General features: G+C 37.0%; 2 protein-coding genes across 5 annotated transcripts; one reads left to right on the plus strand and one right to left on the minus strand.

Moving 5' to 3' along the window:
• Positions 1–3,324: 3,324 nt before the first annotated feature.
• Positions 3,325–4,979, minus strand: RpS13 (ribosomal protein S13). Its single transcript, XM_018536681.1, has 3 exons — positions 4,892–4,979; positions 3,964–4,091; positions 3,325–3,678 (listed from the first exon to the last, which is right to left on the minus strand). Exons 1-3 carry the CDS (start codon positions 4,912–4,914, stop codon positions 3,374–3,376), a joined length of 456 nt encoding a protein of 151 aa, XP_018392183.1. The 5' UTR covers positions 4,915–4,979; the 3' UTR covers positions 3,325–3,373.
• A 529-nt stretch (positions 4,980–5,508) lies between these two features.
• On the plus strand, positions 5,509–20,912 carry PHRF1 (PHD and ring finger domains 1). Of its 4 annotated transcripts, none has more exons than XM_018536722.1 (14): positions 5,509–6,119; positions 6,324–6,498; positions 6,828–6,899; positions 6,993–7,409; positions 7,615–7,845; positions 8,343–8,846; positions 10,003–10,244; positions 10,518–16,029; positions 18,423–18,873; positions 19,089–19,186; positions 19,261–19,389; positions 19,507–19,625; positions 19,809–19,916; positions 20,145–20,912. In XM_018536722.1, the coding sequence occupies exons 2-13, from the start codon at positions 6,370–6,372 to the stop codon at positions 19,825–19,827; spliced, it is 7,923 nt and encodes a 2,640-aa protein (XP_018392224.1). In that variant the 5' UTR covers positions 5,509–6,119; positions 6,324–6,369; the 3' UTR covers positions 19,828–19,916; positions 20,145–20,912. The 4 variants fall into 4 exon arrangements, with proteins under 4 accessions (XP_018392224.1, XP_018392228.1, XP_018392226.1 ...); XM_018536726.1 differs by having other exon boundaries at positions 18,423–18,762; XM_018536724.1 differs by having other exon boundaries at positions 5,509–5,844.
• Positions 20,913–22,175: the final 1,263 nt, after the last annotated feature.

Below are 22,175 nucleotides of genomic sequence, written 5' to 3' on the forward strand. Positions count from 1 at the left end.
GCGCCTGGCGAACACGTCGCCCCCCCCTCCCCTCCCGCGACCGCCTCCGCCGTTCTCCACCGCCTACAATATGGTTCACAGACTGGTTCGCGATAGGCACTCGCGCTGCTCGTCACCGCGCTCTCTCCTATCCATAATCGGCGAAAGTAGCGTTGGCTCGCAGAGTGAGATAGTGCGTTTTATCCACGATTATCCGTCAAACTGTCAAAAAGTACTCGGTGACACGATCGGCGGGCACACTATAGCATCGGCAAATAGAAAAGAAAAGAAAAAGGGCAGCAGCACACGAAGGTCGATCCACGGACGATCCTCGCGGCGTGAACCGAGTTCTCCTCGCGACGGCCGCGGCTGTCGACTACTCGCGCGCGGGCACGAGCGAGCGAGTGAAATGAATGTGCGATCGAGGGGGGGGAGAAAAAGGGAAACGCGCGCGGGGTGCCTCGTTAAGTAAGGCGCGCGTCTTTATTCGGCCGTGCCCGCTGATCGCCCAAGAGCCTCCTTCGACCGCGGCGTATCGCCGTTCACTGCTCCGCCGCAGCAGGCCTTGCGCCTCGGCATCGCCGCGAGTGAGAGTCCACCCAGGACGTTCACCATGTTGGTGAACAGTCCTGGACGGCGCATGCGTGAGTACCACCCCCTTTAACTCGTTGTCTACCTTCACCGATGACGTCAAAAATAGGACAAGGAGCTGGTGGCCTTTGCTACAAGGCGCGCCGCGAAGGGGGTACGAGGGGTGGGGGGGGGGCGACGGCGGCGGAGGAGGGGGAGAGGGAGAGGGGGGCCACTGAACTGTCCCCCGATGTCTTCTGTCTCGACCTCGCCTCTCTATCTCTCTGTTTCTCTCTTCCTCCCGCCGCCCCCGTCACTGGTGGCGGTACCCCGGCAGGACCGGAGGCGGCTAACTGGCGGTTTAGCGCATGAGGGAGGAAAAGGGTACGCTTGAATTGTAGGAAGAATTGCAGGAGCGTGTAACAGGCGATCGAAGCGAGCACAAACACTCTTCATGTAAATTTAATGATTCATTAAATTTATTTTTCTGCTTAAAAAAATTAATTTAAGTTAAAGAGTAAATTTAATGACGCATTAAATTATATAAATTAATTCTTTCTCTCTTTCAAAAGCTTTTTGTAGAGAAATTATTATTCGGACGAGATCCAGGGTATTATCTATTCGCACATGTGACATCTCAGATGACGAACTCCTGCGAAGAGAATGGAGGGAACCAACGAGCGATGCTGGTCCCCGCGATCCATTTCTTCTCTGTTCCCCCGCTTTTTCTCTCTTCCCACTGGTGGATAGGGGGCCATGAGAGCCATGACTCTCCCCTCATAAACTCTCCTTTTTTAAGTATATTTATAGCAAAATGTTATGTAATACTTCTAAAATGCTCAATCGCGATTTTGATATGATTTGCGATGATTCTAAAAATATTTTTTAATTTAAGAAACTCCTAGATAAAAGACATAGATTTCGTTACATTATTGTGTTAATAAAATTATAATTAAAATAAATTGATATTAAATAATTTTAAAGAAAACAAGTTCTATGAATTGTATATTTAAATAACATTGTTTCAATGTATTAGTTTAAATAATAATTTAATATTTTCATATTTGACTTTTAAAAAATTTGCGATGCGCCAATGACAAATTTTGACAAATTTTTAAATCTGCTTATGTCTCTTCTTTTAGGAGGCCTCGTCAGCTGCTCTTTACCTCGTTATTTTACCACCTCGCGTCACGTACGTGCCAGCTTGCATGTGCACGTACACGTCGTCCGTCCGTATTACAAATTTTTGGTACCGATCGTGGTGCGTATCCGCAGCGGCATTAGACAGATATAATTTTTGGAACAGGGGGGTAGCGATCATTTAAAATTATAAAGCCTATTCTCTCTACATTGCGAACGGGTGTAACTTCCCTTACAGCACGACATACATATCATACATATCTATATTGTAGTAATATTTTAATATAGAATTTAATAAAACACATATTACAAAAATTATTTTACAATATATTGCTGCTATATTGAAATTTTAATACTTTATTGAAAATATTGCAACGATATTGTGTATAAACTATTGTAGTTCTAATGTTTTGTAGGAAATATTAATATATTGCTGCAATATTATTATTATTCAACAAGTATGTGATTCTGCAGATAAACTTGCTTCTCGTAAGAGTAAACATCCAGGAGTCTTACAAGAGAAGTTATATGCGGATCATAATAAATTGGCTAGTCACTTCAGTAGTTTCCAAGGAGTATGCTTTGTGAACTCCCCGAATATTTTTTATCATAACTTTGTCCTGCGTATTTTAGAATATGCTAATCAATAATATTTTAGTAATAAAACTAAATTAATGTATAGAATATATTTTTAAACATTGCAATAATATTTCATGCTGTAGGGATTTTTCCTTTGTAGGAAAAATGTAAAAAGTGAAAATTTTTATCATCGAAGTTAATGAAGAAAATGTTTATTTTTCACATTTCTACTACACAGGGTAAAAGTTACACGATCGGTGATTGCTGATTAGAGAGCGAAGTCGCGACATGTGTCCAGCCATCAAGGCGAGCATAAAGAATTATTCTCGTTCTCTTCAGTCTCTTTAGGTCTGTTTTTTGTGGCTAAACTAGTACGCACTTGTACGTAAAATGAAATAGGTATGTATTTTTAAGTTCGGCGAAAGCAAGATAGAAAGTTTTAGTGCAGTCAATTGCAACGGCAAACAACAGGCGCTGTATCGAACGATTCCTATGTTCCGGGATCTGGAATGTAGGTGACAACGTACGGCGTTCCGTGTCTCGTCGATTAAGAGCAAGCGCCTACTTTTGCTACTTTGCTACAAGTGGAATATCCGGTGGTGTCGGATGAATATTAATTCAAAATTCAACGTTCTTACCGTGCAGCATTTAGATTTTATTATCTCATTCAAATTGAGATGAATAAAAACGTATTTTAAATTGATCTATTATGTATACATCAACCTAAATAATCCGAAGAATTCTTGGTTTGACAAAATTTGTGTTTAATTTTTTCTAATTCACATGTACTTTGCAAGGCTATTATATTAATGAAAGACTATTTTGAATTATTTTTTTGTGGATTTTTAATTAATTTCTGAATCAAAATTTCTAAATTAATCTTTAACGAATTATTACAAAAAGATAATTATTCTTTCCAGTTCAGTTTAACTGAAAAAGTATTATATTTACCATCAAACAGGTTGTATGCGTGTGGGTGTACATGTATATATTATATGTATATATCGCGTGTGTATCTAACATATTAATTTAGGCAGTATCGATAAGAAAAATTAATTGATGTCTTCGGAGTTTATTAAAGCATAATACGTAAATACAAACAAAATCACGCTACGAGAGCACTGGCCGTTGAACTTTCGTATTTCCAATTTGGTGGCAGAGATCCTTTCGCCTTATAGTAACGTGCCAACCTGTGAATTCTTGACTCGACAAGAATTAAACGGAATTTGGAATCTTTATCTTTGCGATTTCGCTCCAAGTGCTTGCGAACAGCGACGGCCTTTTTGATCAGATAATAGAGATCCTCTGGTAGATCAGGAGCCAAGCCCATGCTCTTTACAATGCGCAGAATCTTATTTCCTGTACGGAATCGTACTTGTGCTACTCCATGCGAGTCACGAAGTATAACACCTATGAGAGTACAAAGCACATTATGTTATACATGTTGCCGTTTGTCATTTTATTGATTATCAAACTTATTATTTTATAAAAGTGTCAGTGATAACCTATTATGAAATGACAAGTGATCAAATTCACATCAAACATCACTTATAATCTTGCAAACATATTTGAAGGAATCAAATTAAAAATTCTAAAATCCCTGTACAGAGTTTGCTTTCAAATATATTGGATCCTTTGAATTAACAGCTAGTAAAGCTTTTATTAGCAGAAATATAAATGCATTATTAAAATTACCAATTTGAGATGGTGTGTGTCCTTTCTTTGCTAGCTTGTAGATAAGTTCTTTGCAATCTTCTGGTGTTAATTTCAACCAAGTTGGTACACTTCGTCGGTAAGGAAGCGCCGACTGGGATATACCTTTCCTAAAAAAATATAATATGCCATCACATATAATATATACTATTTCAAACTATAAAATATATTCTATAAAAATATGAATAACGACAATAAAAGGTTAAAAGCTAAATAGTAAAGACCAGTTATTGATAACTAATATATAAAAAGACATGAAATATTAAATAAAATTTAATATAATCACTATACTAAGAATAAGTATTACTTATTTCTCATATATTGTACACATTAAATTTTATTTATTATTTTATAATATCTTTCGTTTCTCTATAATATCCTTTTTGCCCATCTTTAGTTATCTTGCTTATATTATTGTATTAGTTATAGAAAATTAAGTTCTTTATTATCAAACATGTTTTTACTATACTATTAAAAAATAATAAGAAAATTAACATCACATGTCAGTAACTTGATTAAATACTTGTACTAGAGAAATATTTCTGACATTGCAGTTATAGAACGAACAACGCCATAATATAATCTGCCGTCGCGGTCACATCATGCTTATGTACTACACGTGATAGGTTATGTATTCGCAAAAGCAGCGTGCTCAGTTTACCAAGATTCAAGGTGCATCAAAAAAGCCGAATTATTAGTTCAACAAATTGTAAATTATAAATCCGATAAATAATAGATAATTAATCGTTCGAGTGAGAAGAATGGATAACGGAGCCATAAACACATGGTGACCGGATGAGCACGCCGACAAAACACCTCGACGCCGAGGATCTTTGTAAATACCGAACGTCGCGACGAACAAGAAATTGAAGAGATTGCGTTGATGATACGATAAATATTATTACGTTACCCATGTGAGTGCATACGACCCATCTTGACAGGATTTCTTCAACAGCAACGACGTCCGCGAAAAGAAAAAATGAAAGAGGACGGCGAGAAAAGATAGCGCCCTCCCGCGGCTGACGATAAGATTAAATTCCTAAAGACCTGTTTGCAATACCGCATTCATTAGGTCCATTTTTTACTACTCCTGCATCTAAACTGGTGCTATTGTTGCATATCTATTGTTGCACGCGAACAAATTCACTTATTACAAAATATTTATAAAAGATCTGTTCGCGTTGCTTGCACTTTTTGCACTCATTTTACATTCACCATCTTTACTTTTTCTCTTTTGCGTGAACACGTAAATATATATCTATCTCATTTTAAATTCAAAAATTTGTGGGAATTTCAAGCAACACGAACAGACCTAATTTCATTGATTAACATTTATTTAATGGATTTGTTCACATTATTTTTTTTTTCGCTCGTTCAAATTCAAATCGTACGATAGGTACGCTTACTTCCGTTCGGTCGAGTACTACGCGCGACATTTCCCGTACTTTCGCCAGTTTCGCCTCATCGTCGCGAATGCAAGGCCGGAAGTGACGTCCCAACGTCATCCATACACACCACTACGGCAAGCACGGCGTCCGCGATCCAATATGTCCGTAGTCTCGCGATAGAACGCGTTATTTTTCGGTATACTGCCGCAGGAGAGAGTCCGATAAGATAATTCCAGTACGAACGGCTTAAGGCCGTTTCGTCTGTACGAGGATCGTAGGATCGGAGCCGCATGCCCGCGATTCATCGGCGACACGATCACGGAAAGAATCTCAGAGCAACACCGAGAGTAATAAAACGAGAGGGACAGAGTGAGGAACAGTTAGCGTAGGAGGAAAAGAGAGAGAGAGAGTGAGAGAGTAAAGAACGAAGCGAGACAGAAATCGAGAAGCGTCAACTCGCATCGGTGCATTATCGGTACGATTCTAGACGTCTTCGCGAGCCTATTCCCACAGTATATCGAGTACCATTGGGTGCGACTGCAACGGCGAGCTCGGTAACGACCTTCGCGAACTGTCGTCGACGACGCCGAGAGCGCGCGCGGAATCGTAGGATCGTCCACCGCGACGCCGTCATCAACCTGCAGCTCGTCAGGGTGATCGAGTCGACAACGTTTTCCAAATGTCGATCAGCATGTGGAACGACTCGGCTACGATTTGAGATACCAGAGCGGGCTCACCGCGCAGCATCGAGTAATCTTCATTTAGATTGTTCTGTTTAGGATATCATGGGATTCATTTGTAAACTGTACTCGAAATAAATTTCTATACTTCTGTTTTAATGAAGAATCTAGCGATATTTCTTGGTGTAATTTAGGACAACTGAATGATTTGTTATTTTGCTGAAAATAGACAGCACAGTGGATATAAATTGACATAATGTATTCTTGATTACAGATCTATGAGAGAAATTCAGGGGGTATGAATTGTAGCGGTAGTCAAGATGTCAAGCGACAGTGATAGTACTTGTTTGATACGTCATCATAGTCACAAACGCAAGAAACTCGTCATTAGCGACAGTGATAGCAGTGATGAATCTGTTATTGTACAAATTCGAAGAAAAAAGAAACTTGTACGTGTGGAAGTACATTAATTATTGAAATATTTTTTAATATTAATTAAATTAAATGTTTAACTGCGTAGTGTTTGTAGAATTTATTAAATCTTATTTGCATATAGCATTAATCTGGGTTAGATTAATGATAATGGATTGGTTTTATGTTCTCCTATTGGTGGAGCATATGTAAAGTCCACCAATAGTAAAGTACTTTCTAATCCAGGTTGGTGCAAATCCTGTCAGACTGAAAACCATAATAGTCTATTAAATTTCATTTATATTGCCTTATTTTTAAGTATATTGTTAAAAATTTATATTAAATTGCATTTATATTACTGTTCCAGAGAGTCGTTAGTGAAGGAGAAAGCAGCAGCGATAGTGATGTACCTAAGCCTGTGATTAGACGACAAAACCATGTAAATATTATGACTGTTATTTTTTTAAAAGAAATATTTAGCCAAGTTTATTGATGATGATGACATATCTTTATTAATATTATTTTGTTGCAGAAAGTTATTAGTGATGAATCTAATAGTAGCGAGGAAAGCAGATCCATGCATATTACAGATAGTAGTAGTGCATCCGAATGGGAAAGTGATTGGACTAGTTCCGATGAGTCAAGTAGCGATACTTACAATTGTACTGCTAAGCGTGAAGTTTTACCTAAAACTAAGAGGGAGAACGCCGAAAAACCTGGTTCCTCTTTATCAACCAATGCCAACGTTAACTCTGATAGTGATGATCAGTCAGAAAAATGTCCTATATGTCTGATACCATTTAAAGAACAGCAAGTCGGTTCTCCATCTGTATGCGACCATTGCTTCTGTTTAGAATGTTTATTGGAATGGAGTAAAAACATTAACACTTGTCCGGTGGATCGCATATCTTTCACTACAATTGTTGTTAGAAATCGTTTTGACGGCGAGGTAATTTTTTGTACAAATTTGTTTTTTAATATTGTATGATTTGAAAAAAATTAACACGAATAACCAAGCTATATAAAAAAAAAAAAAAAATAGAAAAACTACTGAAATATATAGAGAAAAAGAAACAGAGAAATAGAGGAAATTAATTAAAAATGTATATCGCAATTTTAATATATATATATATCATATTTTTTATTTTACATAGATCATAAATCATTTACCAGTAGAAGTTGTGCCACGTATTGAAAATCAACTGACGGACGATCCAACTTTTTGTGAAATATGTCATCAAAGCGATAGAGAAGATCGAATGTTGCTTTGTGATGATTGTGATCGCGGTTATCATATGGAGTGTTTAACACCCCCAATGACTACAGTCCCCATTGAAGAATGGTATTGTCCGAGTTGTATCCAAAGCAGCTCGACTAGACGATCGGTAACAGCTTATTCATATTTAAAAAATATTTAAAGACGAGTTATACATTATAGCAATATATATTTTTTTAAATTACGATTTAACTGACAATTTTTTCATATATTTTTTAAGTTTAATATGCATTGTCTTGCATATTACATGAGCACATTTTAACCATAATATTAAATGATACCAATTTCAATATAGATATATTTGTATAACTCATATTTTTATAATATGAGATTTTTTCATTAAAAATATGTATAGTAATTTTAAAAAATTGCAACTTAAACTAAATTACAGAATATATAAAATCAAATTGAAATTGTCTAATATCAAGATAATTTATTTTAAAAGAACTAATTTTTTAATATAATATTTTTACATATGGATTAATTAAGTTTATATATGAAATATTCTTTGATGTATAAAAGATTATCTTCTAGTAGCTTTTATAAAAAATCAAGTGTAATAAACACAAAAAAATAAAAACTGATTCCTTTTATTTATTTTTGCAGTATTTGTCGAGTTTTGTGCCAACTCTTATAACAACAGGGAGAACTGCTCGATACTTTCAAGAATTTGAAACACAATTCAACATATTCCGTAATATGCATCCTCATCTTAGTGCGTATGTACCTGCCAGACGTGTTTCCAGACTCAATTCTAGGCGCAATCGTAATAATCGAACAGATGAGCAATTTATTGATCCAAATCAGCCGTCAACTTCATCCGGCATTGATTCGATTGGTGACAATAGTCGAAGTCGTTCTCCAAACACTAGCCTAGAGGGTAACGCTCCTTCCAGGCGTTCGAATACAAAATCTAAGACCAAAATGCCGAAAAGAAAAAAGAAAAAACTCACAAAGAATTCGAAAAAAAGCGGCAATAATTTATTTCGAGAAGTGCGAATTAAAGAACTCAATAATGACGGCGAAGAGGAAGAAATTGTGACGTATGTCAAAATTGCATCATCCACGTCAAGGAGGAAGTGTAAGAAACGTACAAAAAAAACGGGCAAGGTATAATGTTAATTTCTCCTCAAAAGTAGCATAATAGCTTAACACGTAACATTGCTCATCGCATTGCCAGATGCGTATATAACATTTTTAATCTTTTTAATGTTTCGCAATAAGATAAATATATTTATATTCCGTTGGCATTCTTTTAATTGATTTACAAGTAAAATTTTTTGTGTAATTCCCGTGTCTGTGTATTTATTGAAATATATATATATATATATGTACAATTTTGAATTTTTATAAAATTGAATTGTACGGTCTGGTAATGCCAGGGTGTCTCACTAAGTGTTCATCATATTGGTCTTCCGATCCAGACTATCCGATCACTACTGTATTCCCCAATCATGCTACCTTCGTAACACAATTAAATTGAATTAGACTTTTCGATTGTAACTCATTGTTCTTAATTTATATAAATAAAACGATTTTCTCACACTAGATGCACTTGGTTTTTTTTCTTAATTTTGCAAATGACTCATACGCTAAATCTTAAAAACTTCCTTTATCATATTTATACGCTAAATCTTAGAAACCATTTAACTTTAAGATTAAAATCACGTGTGTGATTAATTCCTTAGTACAACTCTTCTATTTGTAATATATTTTTATATAATCCGTGAAATATAAATTATATTAATATAAGTTAATAAAATGATATACTTTTATAATAAAACATGTTAAAAATAATTAAATCATGTAAAGAAGATTGTCCTAAGAGCATTACTATCAACAATGATACATCTACTTAGAATAATATTAGGAGCAATATAAGCCAAATGTTAAAGAACAATGAATTTACAAATTAATTTAACAGATCTATTTTATTGAGACTTTTAATTATCTTGCTTTTAAAATAATTGTAATATACTTCGTATATTAATTAAACTATATATATTTCCTAAAAAAAATATATATATATTACATTTTAATCAATAAAATCTATTAATTGCTTACTTTACTAACTTACTCTAACTTATCTGTCTTTTTCTAAGATGAATTAAAAAAATTTTAAAGGATATTTTTTTCACATCGCCTTCTCCTCACGCTATACTTTATATTTTATTTTCATTTAATTTTTGTTATTAAATACATTGCATTGTTTATCATATTTTTTATAATCTTTATAAAAGCACATATGTAGTTATTATTTCTCCAGAGGAGAAAATACAAACGACGTGCGCGCATTGAAGCATCCGTGCTGAGTACACGAACGGTAAAAAGAAGATTGGCCTCTACACTCGGTATGCAGAAATCGAAGATGCCGCAACTCATACCCATCGTGAAAAATAACATCTCTATACCTGAGAAAAGCGCTCTCATAAATGCCAGACACAGTGCTGGTATATCTCAAGTCAGTCTCTTTGGAAATAATTTGGGATTAGATTACAGTCCACCTGGGTGAGCGATTGATCCTATTTATTCACTCTTTTAATTGCTCCTTTCCCTCTAAGTGTGTGTAATTCTTTTCTTGAACGCAGATAAAGATGCAGTATGTTTCATTTGATTAATACTAAATTACACACTTTATTTTAGATAAAATGCACCTGCTTGAGATACTGCTCTATATAATGTTTAATTCTCCAATGTTTAGATGATTTTTAGTTTAAAAAAGTTTATAATAAAAATAAAAATATAAGAAAATATTTTTATAAAAAATAATATTTTTTTTAGATCGGACGATGACGATGAATATTCCATTGGAATTGGAAGTGGTCCTATGATAAACGTACGACAACGACGATCGGTGATACCGTCGATCAGACGTCGCGCTATTTTAAAAACTATCGTCGATCCGGTCAACGAAGTAGTAGATAATACTGGCATAACAGATCTATTGAGCAGTATAATGAGCAGTCAGGAGCTGTGGCATTCGACCAAGAAGAAGACGGACATGGTCTTGAAGGCTGACGGCACGTTGTTGGTGAAGAATTTTGAAAAGGAAAACAAACATAGTATCAATAACAATGAAAGTCCGAAGAAGGAGAAGCAGGATGAGGAGGAAGTTACGCAACATGAGGAAGCAATTCTGGAAAAGGTGGACACACCGTTGGATCTGTCTAACATTAATTCTAGTGATATTACGCAGGCTCCAATGTACAACAATCCCTGTGGCGGAGGCGGTGGCAGTGGTGGTAATAGAGGCAACTTCCGGGGTGGTTATGGTCGTGACAATAGTCGACACGGTGGCCACGGAGGGCAGACCTACGGCGGTGGCCGGGATTCATTACCGCCAAGCGGTGGTGGTAGGCACAATTACAGCGGCGGGACCGGCGGCAGTGGTCCGCGGGACAACTTTGGGAATCGCGACTTCGGTCCGTCGCCGTTCTACAATCCAAATTTTGAGCACTGTGGCGGACCGCCCATGTTTAGCGCCCACGCGCCGCCGCCGCCGTTCCGCAGCCGCAATCCTCAACATTTTCGTAATGAACGGATGCGTTTTCCGCCGCCACCACCGCCCACCGAACGACCGTTTAATTATACGGACGGCAGTGGCGGTTTTGATCAAAGACCGCCATTTCCGCACGTGACGGATCGATTCTCTAGACCTCGGCTACCCCCGTTGGGCATACCGCCTCCTGGTGGTCCACCCATTGCACCACTAAACGCACCGGAACTCATAAATGTGCAGCAGCCGGTACACATGCACAACAATCTAACGTCGGTTAATCTGCCGGAAGATGTAACGCGAAATTATCAGCCGCCATCTGAGCAGAATGATCACATTGTGATGCCGGATTCCGTGTCCGTGTCGCCTGTAATTGCGTCACCCGTGGCTGCATCACCTGCTACACGGCAAGATAACGATGATTGCGATATCTATTGCGACATCGAACCACTAGCCAAGTCTGATTGCGATCCGCAGGAAGAGTCTCACAATAATAGCTCGATGATTTTGTTGCCACCGCCAGAACCGCCGTCTGGTTTGTTGAATTTCGAGGAAAATTCCAGAAGTGACAAGGATGACAGTGAGCAAGAATTGGTGATTGACGATAGTCATAAGGAAGAAACGCCAAGAGATGTGCCGGCAAGCGGCGACAAATATGATCCGTTTGCAGCCGACAGTGACAGCAATGACGATGTAGCCGCTCCGTTAAAAACAATATTGGAGAAGGCAGATATGTTGCAGAACATCACAGACAGTTGTAATATACCTATGCCAAGTATATCACGGTCGATCTCTACGACTTATCCTTCAATATCAACTGTCGCAACGACAGCTCAAAGCAGAGAACATACACAGATGCCCATTCGGTTGACTGCGTACGATGATGATGATGATAATGACTCACAGTCGGACTGTCCAAATTTTTCCATCTACTCGTCGCAGACAATGGACGTGGCTAGACATACAGAGCAGGAATTGTCACAGCAGCTGGGATCATTACAGCCGCCACCGTTACCGCCCAGCATCCCCGATGATGATGATATTATTGTGGGTGACATTCAAGCCTGTGATCTTCCAGATGTGCCACCTGAGCCAGCTGATCCTTATCTTGAAGCGCTACAGAAGGAGCGTCAAGCCTTGAGTAAGATACCGCCGAAGAAGATCTCACATGACTCGCATCGTGGTAAGATTATCTTCAAGATCGGTAACAAAATTAGACTTAACAATCGGCTGAGTGGCCTGCAATTGGACGATAATTCGCAGAACAGTGTTCTTCAGAAAAAAACTACGACGACGCCGAGTGACAAACAGCAACAAGAACAAGATAGTGATGTCAGTTTGTCAAAATCAGAGATTGAATCCACTGCCGTACAATCGTCGATAACGTTAGACCAGATAAAAATAATAGAACCACAAATTGAAGAAGAAAAGGAAAAAGAAAAAAATATGGAGCTTATTTCGGAAAGCCCGAAAGAGAAAGAGTCATTTAAACTTGATAGTCAGCGTGGAAGCAAAGAGTCCCGTTCTGACAGCTTATCAGATGAAGAAGCTACAAAGATGGACAAAAAACCGAAACATGACGATACTTCATCTGACAAAAAGGAAGAGGAAGACAATGAACAAGAAATGCAATCGGCAGCGACAAATATAACACCACAAGAGACCACAATGGTCACGGAAAGTGCAATGTCATCGCCCACTCTTGAGACGGCTCGGTTATCACCAAGAAAATTGGACAGCAGCGAGCTGAGTATTGAATGTAGCTCGGAAGACTTGGAAGGTGGTGACACAACGAACAAGACTATATTATCTCGTTCGAACATCGGTTTACAAGATGAGATGGCTGTAGACGACTCGCAAGAGCGAGAATCAAGTAGTGACGACGAGCGTTCACCGAGCAGCCATAAACTTGACAAAGCGGAGAATAACAAGGACGACAAGGATGATGATAAAGTATCGAGCGACAACGAGGATCCAAATTTGTCGGATCAACGACAGGAGAAGGAAAGTTTCTCGACGGTGGATGATGAAGTAGAACAATTCCCAATCGAGAAGGACAAGGTAAACGAATCATCTGTACCTGTCACTTGTACTGATAACAATTGGGATTCGGATGGCGCTTACACACCTTGCAAAGATGAGTTGCCCGTAAGGGAGGAGATGGTGGAGCGATGTACAGTGCCGTTCGAAGCTGGCTTGGAGCCTATCACACCGACGAAGGATAAAACGAATGATGATCTGGATGACTTAAGATCGCCGGTTGCTTACGCCGAGCTAGGCACTGAGGCAATCTCCGAAACCGACGACGTGGTAAATTTCGAAGAGGAATTGATCGCCTTGGCGTTACGAAAAGAGAAAGAGAAAGATATGGAGGATGGCGAGATATTAGACGAGAGTAAACTGGACATGAAGGAGCGTGAAAAATTGAGAGAGGATAAAGAAGACAAAAAGAAGAAGAAAAAGGATAAAAAGGAAAAGAACAAGGAGAGCACGGAGAAAAACAAAGAGAACATTTCATCAGATAATTTAGTCTCTTGGAAGAAACTTTCAAAGAATACAAAGGACAGACCATATCGCGACAAGGATAAACGGTCTAGGTCGAAAGAGAAGGAAAGAGAAAAGGACAAATCTTTTAAGAAAAAGACAAAGGAAATTAGTAAGAAAAAGGAAAAGAGGAAAGAGTTGCCACGATATGACGTAAGAAAGATCGTGGCCGAGAAACCGTCACGACCGAGAAAGGACGAGTACGGCAGGGATATTAGGGAGAAGTCGCGAAGCCGATCGAGAAGCCGTTCATCGAATAAAATTCAGTTAGGCTCGAAAGATCGACGAAGTCAATCATATTTGAAGGGACGATCTAAGAGTAGATCCCGTCTCCGATTGTCCTGGTCGAGAGATCGTGGTCAATCGTACTCGAAATCATGCCGTTCCAATTCGCGCAAAAGATCATCGTCTCGTATTAGACGCAAGTCGCGAAGGCGATCTCTATCAAGACGGCGCTCCATCTCTCGTAGAAAATCGCGATCGCTGTCTCGTAAGCGGCGATCACTATCACCTAGACGACGTAGACGATCACTGTCGAGATCACGCGATAAGCGGAAGGAGAAGACGAAGAAGTACAAGTCGCGCAGTCCATCGCGCTCCAGGAATCGTAAGAGATCGCGTAGCAAGTCGCCGAAGAGAACGTCCAACACACGCGAGAAGAAGCATGGCAAGAGGAAAGCGCACAGTCGCTCACGGTCGAAGCCTAGGTCAATCTCGCGAGAACGGGATCGTAACAGGAATTGGGAACAGCTGAACGAAAAGAGCGTGGATCAGGAACAGCAGTTTCCACGCGAACGCGAACAGCGCGAACGTTCGTGGAGCGCACAGTGGACACCGTCCTGGTCGCGTTCGAGATCAAAAACACCAGCACACATTCAGCAGGAGCCGATCGGAGCGCGAAATTGGTCACCACCATCTGTTTTGGATAATGTGTCGCCAAAGAATCTGACTGTCATACTAACAAACAAGGAGGCGATAAAGAAGAAGAAGAAAGAACGACGGAAAGAGAATCGGAAGTCGAAGGAGACAGAGAAACGGCGAAAGAACAAACGTATCAGGACTCCACCGCCATCAAAGGAAGTATTTGCCAGTGGTGACAATATACTGGTTAGTGTATGCTTTAATAAAGACAACGAGACAAATCCGTTGGCTTTGCCAGAGTTACCAACCATTCCATTATCGCCTCCGATGAAACGTCGTCGAAGAGAGTCCGTTCAGACAGATACTACGCCCTCCGCGAAGCGATTGAAGAAAGATAAGACGAAAGATAAGCGGTCGAAATCACCGAAGATGAAGAAGGATAAGAAAAAGAAATCCAAGGCGGCAGAGATCGCAGCGACGAAGAAACCCGTAGCCGTAATTGATTTGGATCAATCACCGTTCCGCGAACAAACACCATCGCCTCGCGATGTTATAGTATTGAGTGACGACGACGACAAACAGGTGCAGAAAACGCTTGCCGCATCACCGGAACAATGTCCGCCATCGCAAGCATCGCCACCTCGCGAACAGTTTGTCTCGCAAGGTCCGAAAACGCCGCCAGAGCCGCAAATCAAGTTCTCCATAAACAAACAGCCGAGCAACCTTAGACCATCCCTGATAAATCCGCTGTTGGAGGAAGAAGAAGAGGAGGAGGAGGAGGAAGAGGAGGAGGAGGAGGAAGAAGAGATGATGGATGAGCGTGCTGAAGAGGAGCTAGAGATGCGGGCGCAGGAGGAATTGGAGCTGCGTCTCAAGATCGGCCCCAACACACCTCCCGAGCCACCGACATCTCCGCCAACTTCTCCAGACGCTTACGATCCCTTTGACCCCACTAAATCTCGTTCACCAACGCCAGATGCCAGCCAAGAAGCTACGCCAAACGATGAGCGTGACCGTGCGCAGCGTAACTCGCCCAGGAAGCACGACGGAGCTACGGACACTCCGTTGCCGTTAGACGAGCCTAGCCAACAACAAGAACAACCTGCTCAGGAGAAGCCGATAGAGAAGCCAAAGATAATATCGATAGTGACTATCAAGAGACCATCACCTCAGAGAGATGTCTCCGCGTCTCCCGCGCCGGAGAGCCAGACCGACGTCGCCCAATCATGCAGCAGTAGTCCGCCCAAAACCCAGCAGAATCCGCAAAACGTGCAATCGACTGTCAATCCGTTTAGTACTATCAATCCCGTCTTAGCGACGGTAGCGGCCGCAGTGCAGAGAAGCTTCAACGCTAACAGTACGCCCAATCCCGCGCAAAGGACTCTGTTGCAGGTATTCGATTTGTTTTTGCTTTTATTGAAATGTTAATTTTAATTAATTTATTCTAAATATTAAATGACAAAGAAACTTATACCTTTTTTATTATATATATAATAAAAAAGGATCCAATTAAAAAACTCACATCTCTCAGAACGTTGTTATTTGAGTGGAAGAGATGTGGTTATATTAATGAATCAAAATACAGACAATTATACATATAACAGCAATGGAATACTTCCGAGAGCTTATGCACTTCCCAAGATTCACAAACAAAATATTCCTTTCAGAATCATTGTCTCTTCGGTCGGTAGTCCTTTACACTTTTTTTCAACTTTTTTACATAATATAATGTATGAAGCTTTATCTAAAGCCGATAGTTATATAAAAAACAGTTTCCATCTTGTAGATATTCTTAAAGATACTTTTATCGAAGATAACAATAAATTAATTTCTCTAGATGTAGTGTCATTGTTTACTAATATACCGACTGATTTGGCTATGGATTGTATAAATGAATAGTGGATACATATTTCACGTAAATGTGATTTTCCAAAATCAGAAATTCTTAAAGCAATCAGTTTCATTCTAAATTCCACTTTTTTTTACATTTGACAATACGATTTATAAACAGAATTTTGGCACTCCCATGAGCTCTCCATTGTCTCCCATTGTTGCAGATCTGGTAATGCAAAGACTTGAAAGATTTTTCTTAATATTGTTCAGAGATAATGTCCTTTTTTATTATCGTTACGTAGACGATTTAATTGCATCAGTTTCAGTTTCTAAAATAGACGATTTTTTAAATGCATTTAACGCTTTTCACTCACGTTTACAATTTACCTTGGAAGTTGATGACAATTCGTTGGACTTTCTAGATGTTTCTATCATTATAAAAAATAATAAATTAACCTTTGATTGGTTTCACAAGCCTTCCTTTTCAGGGAGATTTATTAACTTTTTTTCATGCCATCTTTATCCCAGAAAAAAGGCATAATTTACAGTTTAGTAGATAGAGCGTTATTATTATCTGAAGTTTCCTATCATGAAAAAAACATAACTTCATTATAAATATTTTAATTAAGAATGATTATCCATTACAATTTATTTTTGATACCATCAACAGTAGAATTAAAGACATTTTTCAAAAAAATTCTCTACATAATAGTAATTCAATTAATGATGAAACATCTACAACTTGTCCATCTTGGTTCACTGTAACTTTTGTTCCAAATTTAACAGAAAAATTTAAACAATTTAATAAAAGTGATACCAAAGTCTCTTATTTCAGTTCTAATAAATTAAGTAAATACATCAAAGTACAAAAAGATCCCTTAGTCACATCTTCCAAGTCCAATGTTGTTTATAAAATAAATTGTAATAATTGCAATGCTTCTTACGTGGGACAGACAGGTAGACAATTGAAGACACGCATTGCTGAACATAAAAATCATATTCGTAGAAATACTAGTTCAAATTCAGTAATAACTGATCATCGTTTACAACAAGGACATGATTTTGATTGGAACAACATTCAAATTCTAGATGAAGAGCCTTGTTATAACAAACGCCTTATCTCGGAAATGCTTAATATTAAAAAACAAAATAACAGTCTTAACCTACAGACAGACACAGAAGGCCTTCATAAATCTTATATACCGATTATAAACAAAGTTTGACTTTGCATCACCAGGATCTTTATTCTATATCATCAGGAGTTTATTTTATTAGGAGTTATATACTTTTGACGTTACACATATCATTATATGTTAAATATTTTATTACTTGTGACATTTTTTACAAACTTATTCAGTTTTTGTGTTACAATTGATTGATCATGGTGAGTTCATTTTCTGAGAGACAGGGATGCTAGTTTATAATACATAAGTATTTATTATAGAATCATGAGATATCGATGCAACCGGTCATTCAATCGCTTGACGAGTATCCAGGTTTCTCAGAACAGTCACTCAATTTTTCTGTTAATTTTATATTTTTTGTACATTTTTTATTAATGCTTAACTAAAACCGTCTCTAGTCTGCTATAATGCTTTATTTCGTATTTAAATTTTGTACATCTAATGATGGCCAAAACCCGTGGCCGAAACATGCGCTTTTTACTATTATAATAATATGATTGGTTATTATTCAACACATTACATGTTTTATTAATGTTTAATTTTTATGTTAATTTTTTTATATAGTTAAGTAAATACATTTGTGTCGATATTTTATATAGATATAGTTTGACTCTTAATTTTATATAGTTTGACCCTTATTAGCCTTTTACCTATTTATTATATTTTTTCAATACTAAGAGTCCTTTATTTATATATTTAATCTAAATATTACGAATTACCAAATCAAATCTTGAGTCTATTTCAATTTAATACTTGCTTTTCTTGCAGCCTAGTCGCATCTCACCGAGTAATCAAATAAAGCAACGCACAAACGACAGACCGCAACTTCCTAACGTATTTGCAAATTCTGCGAAGTCATCTACTTTGCCGCGATCTTCCAAATCCACTCAGAGTAAAAACAGCTCGACGGTAGGGCAGAATGGTAACGACGCGACCATAGATATGACGAACGACAATGTCGTCGACATGTCGTCTCCTTATTCGCCAGGATCAACTCTGAGTGATGGCCTGTTCGATCCACCTAGTCCTGCCAACTTTAATTCGCCCGTGGCGAATGCACCACCGCCTGCCGCTACTAAAATTAGCGGTACACCGAAGATCAACAAAAGTACGGAAAAAAAAGATCCGTTCGATGCGTTATTCGGTGGAATACTGCCTCCAATTAAGACTGCAACCAAAAACAGAATTAAAAAGGTCACTAAAGAGAAGACGAAGAAGTGTACGTACTTTAATTTTTGTTTTTTTTTTTAATCGAGATGATACAGACAGGTCTGAATCTTATTAGTAGTAATTTGTTCATATGAACAATACAAGCTACAAGTTTAAAAGTTTTATCATTAACATTTTTCTTAATAATATTAACGAACAAATATATTTCAATAATTAATATTAATATTAATATTTCAGTAATTATGTAAATGATATATTTTATAGCTACTAATCCTAAAGTTGGTGTACGGATGGATGAAAATCAGCTTCAAATCCTGGACGATCTTCCTAGCTCTGCCGTAGAAATGCAAGTTAAAGACAAGGTATATTAATGACGTTAATGTGATTTGTATTGTAAACAGACGTATATAATTTTTTTAATCTGTTGTGCTGTTAGTTTCTTAAAAAACTAAACCGACAAGAAAGAGTCGTGGAAGAAGTGAAATTAGTTCTCAAACCTCATTATACCAAAAAGCACATCACAAAAGAGGAATACAAAGACATCATGCGCAAAGCAGTACCTAAGGTGAATATTATATAAATTTAGATTTTTTATTAATAAAAGTGATATCGAAAAAACTAAACATAATTCAAATAATATAAAAATACACATAATAAAAATATTCTATAATCTTAATTACAGATATGCCATAATAAGACAGGCGAAATTAATCCTAAAAAGATAGCCCATCTAATAGAAGCGTACGTAAAGAAGTGTCGAAACAACAAAAAGAAAACTTTTGGCAAATTAACAAAACCTACGTAAGTGCAGTTTGAATACAATCGCATTATACAGGTTTATATATATATATATATAATATATCTATATATAATATATGAGAGAAACATTAATTCTATTTGTGTGATATATATTGTATATATATCATAAATAGAATTAATGTTTCTCTCATCTTTTCATGCAACTGTGTTTAATGAAACTTACAGGAAAACTCTATGGAGTTGATTATGTGTTGGCAATCCTAGCGCATTAGAAAGTTCTTCAACGTTAGGCCTCTCCTTAGACCACGCGTAAAACATTCTCTCTTCTAGATGGTAAGTGAATTAGAAATGTGCATATACATATCATAGATATGTATTATGCATATATCTGTATTATGTATATGTATACGTCTATGCATATACATCTATCAATGAGCGAAACGTATTGTGTGTACATACTTAATTCATTAATTGTATAAGCGTAATATTTTTATTTATCTAATTGTTTAAATACGAAAAAATTCGTGATTACTACTATTATTCACAAATATTGACATATAGGTACGTTCACGCATATTTGCAAAGGCACTCTACGATGTACGGCTTCTGTCCGAATATACGGCTGTGCATGTTGCAATGCCTTTTAAAATTCGGTTCGGATTACGATCAACGATCCTCCGCTAAACTAATTAGAAAATATATTGTACGATAAGATTATAATTTAGAGCGTAACTGCGCAATTTAAAAAAATGAAATAAATAAAAAAAAACGCTCAAGTAATTCGAATCGCTATTTACGAAAGAAGAAACGAATGGCCAGGTGTATTTATCCAACAACTTGCAGTGTAAAAATTAATAGATCCTTAAATTCTTAAATCTTTATATAAGCAAAAAATGGCCTGCTGAGATCTTTTCCTATGAGTATATTTTCAAGAGTACAAGATATGTGCGACACCTTGTTTCACTTTATTCATATTATGTAAACAGAAGATAAAACATAAACACAAGTAAAACACATTTCCGATTAGCGACTTCAAATGTAGATAAATCATGTATAAAAATGTCGGATGTTGTCCCTGTATGTAAAATTTATGTAAGTTGCGTTTTATTATGCTTATAATTCTGTACGCCTGATATGTAAAAGAGATTTTTAGGACGTCAATTTATAACAGTCTGTTCCGCTTTTCAGAAAAAAAGGAACACTGTCTTATAGACACTGTAACCCGTATTCATGTCTCGTCTTTAGCAGTAAATGCGGCTCACATGTTATAATTTACATTACGCCTCCGTTATTTATATGTATATACATACATATATGATCGCATTACATATATATAATCTTTATAACTTACTTGATATGATATTAATAAGAATTAGATGAGCTCGTTGAGAATAAGCGAGACGTGAACTTACGTATGTTACTTGTAGGAAGACAGGAGGACGATCGTTACGGCGTTTTTTTTTTTATTTTTTTTTCCTGGATAGGTACTCAATGTTCCAAAGTGCAGAATGTATAACGTATTGAAACAGTAGTGTATAATCAATTTACGCAATGTAATAAAACGTTAGGGCATATCCACACAATTTTCATAGCCACATAACATATGCATAAAGAAAATTATTCAATCACATTTTACATGCGTCTTTATAAAAGAAATATAATTGGACAATTTTCTCTATATATCTGCATACGTTTATATAGCTATATATAAGTTTGTGTGGATACACTCTTAGTGAGTCTGTAATAAAGTAACATAATGGAAAAAAACTTTTACATACCTTCATAAGATACAATCGTGTTCGTTTTAAACGTCAGCACATAGGTATTTTTTCAATCGATAAAAATAAATTAATTAATCCTGAAATAATGTCTCGTTAATAACTTAGTATTTCTAATAAGCACATCGTGAAAATCCTAATTTCGGCAAGTATCATTACGTAAAATACACGTACGTATTATCCGCAATTAATAAAATGCATATTGTATTAGCTGCCATATAAAATTCTGTTGTACATTTTACGACCGGATTGTACGCTCATATGCAAATACACTACGTGTGAATAGATTTTATACTTTTTACGCAAAACAGCGAAAATTACATTCTCTTTGGAACGTACACAGGTACTTACAAATATATTATATCAAAAATGTACGACATTGGCTGAAGTGAATTTAAGCGAAACATGTGTGACGATCCGTATCATAGAAGATATCATCATGATGATTCGTCAGTGATCACATCGATATTAATAACAATGATTATGGCAATGATCATTGCATCAATAAAATGATGTTAAATCCATCGTTAATTAAACTGTCGTTAATTCTTGTGTGTATGAACTCTCTTTTGTACTAAATAGCAATGTACATAAACGAATGGAGAATAAAGAGTTTAATATTATTGAACTTGCTCATTCAACACTTTATGAAATTGATATGCACTTGTAGATTATCATTATTAAATATCAATTAATATAATAATGCCTATCTTTTTTCTGAACTAAGCGCTTCTATTATTAAACAAATATTGCATTTTCTAAGAAATTTATAATTTGAAGACTAAATAAGAAAGCTGAAATATATTATAAATTT

Source organism: Cyphomyrmex costatus, unplaced genomic scaffold, assembly GCF_001594065.2.
Source record: "Cyphomyrmex costatus isolate MS0001 unplaced genomic scaffold, Ccosl1.0 scaffold158, whole genome shotgun sequence".
NCBI classification, from domain to species: Eukaryota; Metazoa; Arthropoda; class Insecta; order Hymenoptera; family Formicidae; genus Cyphomyrmex; species Cyphomyrmex costatus.